This window comes from Papaver somniferum, chromosome 1 (genome assembly GCF_003573695.1).
Source record: "Papaver somniferum cultivar HN1 chromosome 1, ASM357369v1, whole genome shotgun sequence".
In the NCBI taxonomy this organism is placed as follows: domain Eukaryota; kingdom Viridiplantae; phylum Streptophyta; class Magnoliopsida; order Ranunculales; family Papaveraceae; genus Papaver; species Papaver somniferum.
The window spans coordinates 2,479,932-2,488,900 of record NC_039358.1 but is presented as its reverse complement, the minus strand read 5'-3'; the positions used below and the strand labels follow the sequence as shown (position 1 = coordinate 2,488,900).

The 8,969-nt window shown below is 38.6% G+C and overlaps 1 protein-coding gene across 4 annotated transcripts; it reads right to left on the bottom strand.

The window, feature by feature from the left end:
- Positions 1 to 1,453: 1,453 nt before the first annotated feature.
- Positions 1,454 to 8,364, bottom strand: LOC113277328 (pentatricopeptide repeat-containing protein At3g16010-like). Of its 4 annotated transcripts, none has more exons than XM_026526461.1 (10): positions 8,171 to 8,364; positions 6,180 to 8,065; positions 5,799 to 6,002; positions 5,564 to 5,691; positions 5,372 to 5,481; positions 4,299 to 5,286; positions 4,104 to 4,212; positions 3,348 to 3,583; positions 2,926 to 3,140; positions 1,624 to 2,146 (listed from the first exon to the last, which is right to left on the bottom strand). In XM_026526461.1, exons 1-2 carry the CDS (start codon positions 8,238 to 8,240, stop codon positions 6,228 to 6,230), a joined length of 1,908 nt encoding a protein of 635 aa, XP_026382246.1. In that variant the 5' UTR covers positions 8,241 to 8,364; the 3' UTR covers positions 1,624 to 2,146; positions 2,926 to 3,140; positions 3,348 to 3,583; positions 4,104 to 4,212; positions 4,299 to 5,286; positions 5,372 to 5,481; positions 5,564 to 5,691; positions 5,799 to 6,002; positions 6,180 to 6,227. The 4 variants fall into 4 exon arrangements, with proteins under 4 accessions (XP_026382259.1, XP_026382246.1, XP_026382253.1 ...); XM_026526468.1 differs by having other exon boundaries at positions 5,395 to 5,481; XM_026526464.1 differs by having other exon boundaries at positions 5,822 to 6,002.
- Positions 8,365 to 8,969: the final 605 nt, after the last annotated feature.

Here is an 8,969-nt window from a genome sequence, read left to right as displayed (position 1 = left end):
GTATCAGAGTCAGGCCCGTACGCGGAGTGCAGGCCCGATTTTGGACGTGACCGAATTTGTCACATGTGCACCCGTGACCGAATGACTAGTCACTCGTATGACCTGTACGTGGGGTGGACCGTGACCGAATGTCACCTGCACACCCATAACCCACACGTGCGTAGGTCTACGTATTAGGTCGAATGACTGGCCTTACACGTGAGGGAGGGTGTGAAAGACAATAGTCCTACATCCCTAATTTACGCATAATGAACTTGAAATATAATATGGAAGGGCCTCTACACTCATTGGCAATTGGTTTTGAGTTGGATGCCCGCATACTTTAACATGAACCAATTCAGCGTTGCCAAAATTGGTAGGTTTGTGAAAGCTCCGCTGAAGCTGAGTCGATGTAGAAGAAACCCCTATTCTTCATCATAAAAGTAAGGGTCACGCTCTATAGCAGAACCAGAATAAAATCAGTTTAAAGTTGTGTTAGAACCGTAACAACAGCGCAAATGTAAGGAAGTGAAAGATAATCAAGCATTAATAAGAGAAGGGTAAGAATTAAAATACCTTACGGTCACAAGCAAGCAAAGAAGACTGCAACTGGTTCGATCCGACTTTGATTCTTTTGGTGGTTGTTAATCGATGTTGAATTTGTTTCTTTTGGTATTATATATAGTTTCTTGTAAAACAACTATTAAAAGTGTCCACTGAGAATAAGTCCTCGATTCATCATTTATCCCGAGACATGAACCTAACAAGTGTGACGTATATGCAATATAAAATGGCGGATCAGTGATCTGGTGAAGACGCCCCCATTCTGGATAAAGTAGCATAAGTTGTTTCGTCAACGCCGAAGCATGACTGGGGAATGGAGCAAACAATGTGTTTTCTAACGACCAAACTTCCTATACGTATTTAACTTAAAACTCACAGTGTAACAATTCTGATAAAACAGTGTGGCTGGACATGCTTGCGTGCGTTGGATATTGCGTCAATTCAATATTGGATGGGTGGATGGGGTAGTTTAGCATGTATGGGTCAAATCTTCACCATCAAAAGTTGACCATGACTTTGACCACATTTGAACCTTATGGGAAGAAAAAAATTAAAAATCCATACCTATTGATTTGAGAAGCTTAAACCCATTGAATTTGAGAGAAAGAGGAACTCTGGAACTGAAAGGGTGTAATAAACTCCAGAAAACAGGCTGTGGCCGAAATGGATGATATGGAAGTCGAGGTGCAAATTTGTATTCAAAAACGAACGACCAGATCTAAGAACACCATTGTACAAAATACACTCGCGTCTGGTATACATCCAACTCAAAAATGGAGACAATGAGAACAACATCATGGCAAGATCTATTAGGATTCAGGAGAGTATGTTGAGTTCATTTAGACATCCTTGGATTGGTTGAGAAATACAGTTCCACTCTTCACTCTCTTCACCAAATGGTCTTCCCGGGAGAAAAATAAGATGAAATTTAGCATTCAGACAAAATCTAGTCCAAAATGCTCCTAGGACTTCACCCAAACAAGTGTGTATGTCTAGAAGACTAGAAGTGGTTTTGGGGTTCTGAGTTTCTCCATTTCTGTTCCAAGAAGATGAAAAGGTCTCACTCTCAACCAGTACAGATAGAAAAAGAACCCAGACACACGCTGCTAAAGCTTAAGAATTCGGGAAAAAAAAGGAGATGAAAGAAGCACCAATCCGTGAACTTACTAGCTATCCACACGAAAACAACCCTCAAATTAAACAAAAGATAGTATGGAATTAAACAAGACATGAATAAGAAAACCCGAAAGCTACCAGTGAAACTGGCTACAGCTGCTGAGAGTGCCTAAAAATTCTTTCAATCCCTTATATGACAGACATGTAGGGACTTGGGAAATCCCTAAGCTTTTGTCAGTCTTCAATTTCAACGCATTACAGGAATTTCTTGTCGTAAGTTGTTGGACTTGTTTCCAATAAGAAGCTAGATGATGAATTGATCCATTTGTAGAGCAATTGTTGTCCCGTGGTACACATTTTCGACCTGGCACAGAGAACCCAAATACTTTATCGCAGTAGCGGCAAACGATTCACAAAACTCTTGTTTTGGATATTCGGAGCTGATGAATATCATTGAAGGTAACTAAAGCATGCACTATAACCAAGCCTGCAGTCACAGAAACGGATCAAGTACATTAGCCAGGTTCACTAACCCTATAGTAGGTAGATATGCTGAAGATACAGAAATCTGAATTTAGCGAAGTTTATGTGGTATATATTTCTTATTAATTCTTAACAACTACTTGTGCTAAACATGCTAGGCACATAAGTATCTGGTAAGGTAAGGATAATCATTATATTTAAGATAGTAAGCACCATCACCATCATTCGTGCAAAATCTGGGCACAATCTAGTTTCTGTGAACTAAAGGGAAGTGATGACTAGGAATCGCCGAAAAAAATTAGAGATAGATGTATGTTAACAGCCAATCTATCCCCCTTTATTGAATATGCAACTACGATGCAATGGAAAAGAGCCTGTCTGATTATGAGTTATGTGACAGATAACTAATCGGACCTCAAGAAGTACTCAAACATAGATCCCTCTGACTCATCCTCCTTCCCATACATCTGTCCATCCCTTTTCTAGGTATGCCTTTATTAGGGCTGATGACATTAACACAAACTGAATTATAAAATCAATAAATGAAAAAATATCAATGACAACCATAATATAAAGTAAAGGAACGGGAGCCCACTTCGACTTATACAACCGATATAACTTTCTAGCAAAGCATTATGAATGTGACATCCTTATAGAACCTTACCAAGGAGTAACAAATAAAATTGTTAAAATCGAAGCAAGTAACTAGCATGCAGAACTAAAACAAGTAATTGGCACAATCATTAGGCAAACACTTGATCATGAATTAACAAAAGAGGTTACCTCTGATCAGTTATATGCTGCGCTTGCAACCACTATAGACGTGCTAACTGATTGTGACACCATAACTCATTTCTGTAATCAGTTGATTGGGTGTATACACACTCCCAAACTTGGCAAATTCCTCTTTGAAAAGTTCAGCCGCGTAACCTGGAAATGCTTCTTGACATCCTCTACGATGTAATTATCCGGTAAGTACAAAGATTGCTTCAAACCCCCTGCAAATATCAAAACTGATTATTAAAGATAAACAAAATGCAAAGCACGCATGCCACTTCCCAACAAACTAATCTCATCAACTGTACTTGCATACCAACCTCATAGGCCAATAACAATCAAGGACTCACTCAAGAAAGAAACAATTATGATGACATTAAATGTAGAATCAAGGATTCTGCTCGCAACTCCAAAACAAATGTGCTTACCAAATTTCCTAGTCCGCTCAAGCCGTTTTTTGATTTGCCATCTCCATCCGGATGTTGCCCTGCTTTCCGACATGTTCCAGCTCTGTCTCGGCCTGAATTGCAGAAACCTCCACCCGAGGTCTTTGTGCAGATTGCCTCAACTTCTTCTCTATTTCTGTCGGTCTTAGTCTGGACCAGATAACTGATTCAATTTCGCCAGAAGTTGTTGCTTTTGAGGTTATCACCACATCTTTATGCTGGCACATAAGCAAAGAAATGCACAGGTGAAAAGAAAATGTAAGATTGAGGACGGAATGAGAGCAAGTGTACCCTAGCGATATGAACAACAAGTAGTGTGAAACAAACGTTTTTCACACCTAGAGTGTATACATAAAGTAGAACAGTTTCAACTTTCAACATGTAAAAGGGATCAACTCCAAAGCCTTGGCATATGGCATACCAAACAATAAAGAAAAGAAAATGCTGGTAGAATCAAGAGAGCTACTGAAAGTGGCCCTTATCCACTGCAGCCTCCAGTGATTCGGTCCTAAGAATATGTACACCAACAATGTAATAATGGCGACAAATGAAAAACTAACTAGCTAGCAAGTTTACCCTCTCTTATCTATCATAAATGAAAATTACAGGGACTATAGTTTTCTGTTTCCATAACTAGCAAGCATTCATGAAATAAGAAACCTCTCTTTACTAAAGTTTTCTGATTCAGTCCTAAGAATATACACCAACAATGTGAAATTGCCTACAAATGTCTCTTACCATGAGAGACGTGGGATATTTGTAGAACAATTGTGGAGAATGGCTAGTGTTGAAACCTCTCTCTACTTCAATTGTACTTCCCTGTCTCCTCATCCTCATAAGGAAACCCCTGAATTATTAAAGATAGAGTACATAAACAATGTAAAAGACTCAACAAAAAATGAAATCGGATCAAATTTCAGATGAGCTACCTACCGAATTTCCGAATCCGCTCAAACCGACAACTGATCTGTAGAAAAACCCATCTCTTTTGCTTTTTTTTCCTTTTCATTTCTCTCTTCTCTTCTCTTCTCTTCTCTTCTCTTCTCTTCTGTATATACCCTGAGAGCTTTTCTTAAGAACAAAACAGCCTAAACAACTTGGATCTATCTATCAAATTCTCTTCTAACAACTCTCTGGTATAATTAAGCCGGAAAAGTTTATCAAAAATCAAATAAATGTGGATCTGAACTTTTGAAACCCATCCAATCAAAATCGTACCACACTAAACATCTTCCCCAAATTGTCCTCTCCGGAGAAAAATAAGATAGTTTATACCGTGGTTATTTGCATCCGACTCCCGATACGGATCTGAGTCGACTGACTTGACACGAGTCAGATGTCAAATCGTTGGTCTTTTCAGTTTGAGTCAGACCTGACTCGCTACTTGGTTCAGATCTAATTTTCATGTGATCCAGTTGTTCACTCACACATTTTTGAGTCGGATAAGTAAAACCTGACTCAAAAACATGTATTGAATCAGATGGTATTCAAAACATTCAATAGTGCCCTTCTGGTTGACTATTTTTACTGGTTTGACAGGACATAAGTAATAACAAAATTCTAAACCATCAGCGAAATAAGAGATTTAAATGTATGTAATCCTATCCTTTTTCTTTTCAAAGTATCCCTTACAGGCTACTACAGCTGCTGAGACTGCTGACCATTTTTGTGAAGTTCTTCCAGTCCCCAACTACTGTGACAGACATGTTTACAAAATTCCTGGGCCTGTCAGCCTTAAATTCTAACGCATGATAGGAATTTCTTGTCGTCCTGCAGTATACATTTTGTTCACCCTGGCACACTGAGCTAGCCCAAACATTTTATTGCAGCAGATGGCAAATGACTTTAACAAAAATTCCTCATTTGGGGAATCTGGAGTCGATGGATATCACTGAAGGAGACTTCAGCGATAGAACCAAGACTGCAATCACAAAATCAGATCAAGTTATTTGTCAAGTTCACCAACTATAGAAATGCTGAAGATATAGATGTCATCCTTCTCATACCTTGAACTCAGCATTCTCCATACCCGAATTATCTATAAGAGCACCTCTACTGATCGAATCCATTCATGTCTCACTTCATTGATGTCATCCTTCTCATACATAGGGAAAGGCTGCAAAATTTTAAAAATCAATTAGGAAGACATGTGTGAAAACAGTAAAAGTAAATAGCACATAGAAGTTGAAGGTTCTCACCTCACTCCTTGTAATTATTGTGGCTCATAAACTTCAATACATAAAAACCCATTCGCAACTTGATTTATCCAATGATGAAGTTATTACCAAAAAGAAGTCGAAAACAAATCTTTTAAACCAACATATGCCTGCATTACAGTGTAAATAACTAAGTTATCAATCACATTATAAACTTCTTTCAACTTTTGACAAAGACAAAATAATGTGATAATAGCCGAAGCTGAGTTTTGTTTACCAAATTTCTAAGTCCGCTCATACCAATTTTACAACTTCAACTTCATCAAGCTCATTTTGATTGTAAAAGAATCTAGTTCTTGAATATGCTGTAAACCAAACACAAGAGCAATTCATGGTGCGATATTGAAACGTGCCACATGAAACATCTGTAGAATCCATTGACGTCCTGCTGGTAACTTATCGCTTCAAAGTTCCCAAAAGACTGTACAATGGTCCAAAAGAACAAAAAGAATAAGAACCTACGACAATAGGAAGACCCATTTAAAATTCGAGGTAATCCAATAATAATCAAGGACTCACTCAACAGAGAAACAAGTATGATGAAATCAAATGTAGTATCAAGGATTCTGCATGCTTAGTCCAAAACAAATCTGCTTACCAAATTAGTGTGGAGCTTCCATAAAAATTTAATAAGATCACTCTACCGTCAAGTATCTGTGTGTATATGTTCTTCATCAACTTTCCCAACAGCCTGGAGTATGGAGGAGTATGTAATAAGATCATAATCAAAACCTTTTATTCTCATTTCTTTCATCAACTTTGCAGCTTCTTCAAACATCCCTGCACGGCTGAGACAGCCAAGAACTGTATTATATGACACAGCATCAGGTTTGATTGTAGAGGTTTTCATCGCCTCAAGCATCTCCATTGCTCGAGCTGGACCAGCCGACCTTGCCATCCCATTCAAAATAATATTATGGGAGTTTAAATCTGCAGCACAACCTTGTTCCTCCATCTTCCGAAGCACAGAATTAGCTTCATCAATCATTCCTGCTCTAACCATCCCGTCCATGAGGGCATTGTAAGCATAAACATCCGGATTGCATCTTAATTTTTTCATCTCATTAAAAAGATCTACAGCCTCGCTAAGTTTCCCACATTTTCCAAAGTGCCTAATCATCACAGAGTAAACCCGAGTAATAGAAGACCCGCAGTTCTCTTTTAATTCTTGGAATAATTCTTTTGCAGCTTCATATCTCTTTGCTTTCCCTAAAGCATCAATGAGACTGCAATATGCAGAAGGACAAGGAGGGAAACCCTTCTCATCCATCTCCTCAAGCAGTATCAAAGCCTTCTCCACTCTATTTGTCTTGCAAAAGCCATCAATAAGTATAGAATAAGTGAATGCACTTGGGGCAATTCCATTTACCTTCATCTTCTCAAGCCAAGAAATTGGCTCCGAAGTTGGAGCTTTAGATTCAAACAGGGCTTTGATTATAGTATTATATGTCACCACATTTGGGACACACTGCATAGATCCCATGCTCTCAAACAACTTAATAGCATCACACAATCGCCCCGCTTTGCCCATGATATTGATTAAGTTATTCATAAGCACCACATCAGGCTTGCAACCGTCTGTATACATGCTAAGAAATACACCATAAGCCTCGTCAAACCTTCCAGCTTTGCCGAGACCCTTTATCAGTTCCGTATATGTGAAAACAGTTGGAATGCAATTACTATCTTTCATCTCATGAAACAAAACCAAAGCTTTCTCCACCTGTCCAAGTTTGAAATATAAAGCCAATAATGTAGTATAAATTTTTGCAGAGGGCTGCATCCGATTCTCCTTCATTTCATTGAATAACCTAATGGCAGAAGCATCCCGACCCAGTTTCCCAAATACATATATAAGTGCACTGTATGTCACAGTATCGGGAAAACAATTACCCTCATTACACATCTCATTGTAAAGCTCATGAACCTTTTCGTGATGACCTTGTTGCACCAACATGCTGATCATGGTGTTATAAGTGTTTGAAGTTGGTTTACATTTCCGATTCTTAATCAGGTAAAAGATCGAAAGAGCTTTATCAACCATCTTAGCTCTTCCTAATATCCTAACAATAAGAGATAATTCAGAAGGGCCAACAGGGCAATCACTCCTAACCAACTCTTGTATCGTTTTCCACATTTCCCCAACAAACCCAGATTCATCTAAGCACTGAATTAATGCCATATACGTCGTCGTATCATGTTGAAAATTCCTACGTTTTCCTGCCCATCTAAAGAATTGCAACTTGACACTAACTTCAACATCTAATTTCATTACTCCGCGGACTAATCTATGATCAACCCTTAACAGGAGAACTTCCAATGCCTTTTCGGCATCTGGACCCCACTTAAAAATCTTCAAGATCCTCATGAATCTCTCATCTAATTCACGAATGTCGTCGGACCTCCTCCTCCATGGTTGTTGTTGTTTCAGCAAGTTTGTGTTGTCATGATGATCATTTTCAAACATTTTAACAATTTCCTTATCTACATAACAACAGTGACACAATGTATCCAGTAATGAATCAATTCAGAGACGTATCAATCTGACTATCTTGTATGCAAAGAAGGAGAAGAGACAATGACTGTTACCTGTTTGCTTAATTCTCTGAAAGAGATTAGGAGTGGTAGAAATCCCTCTGCTCCATTTTAAAACCAACATTTCTCTTGTTTACAGAAAGAAAGAAAGATTGATTGATACTCTTTCTGTGTTGATAAAAAAAAAATCAAATTTCAAAATGTTCAAAATGTAAAAAGAGAGAAAATAGAGGGGAATGAATTTCTAGGTTTTTAGTGTTTGAGAATGTTGGAGAGATCGCACAAACACTGCAAAATCGGTAAGAAATTATAAACATTATTATTGGGCTGGGCTGGGCTGGGCCGCGTAATAATATTCTTATAGAAACCAAAATGTACAGAAAGTGGTTTTTGTTGTTTGACAGTAACTTTGACTTGAGATTAGAAGTTGGTGATGACATATGCCCGGCAAGTACATGTATGTTAGCTTGACCACAGAAGCTGCAAACTGTGGATCAGATATTATCGGTAGAGTTGCAAATTCCTTGACAAAAAGGAGCGTGTTTGGGGTTGGGCTTTGGGACGCCAAGGTGGTGGTGGTAGTGGTGACTTAGATGTATAGCGGTTTGGTCGTGGGTGCAGATGTGGTGGCCGCGGGTGTCGACGAATTCCGAGATGATGATGAAACCCCAAGTGCGATAATAATCTTGTGAGAGATTCTTTGGCCTATATCGATTCAGCTTTGTTCAGTTTTGTCCTTGCAATATGAGTTGTATTTAGTTGCTTGTCCCGACACCGATGAACTACGGTTCGTGTTTAATCCTTTTAAGGTTCAGAGAAGGGTACGTAAGTGTTGATGATGGATTTTTTGACA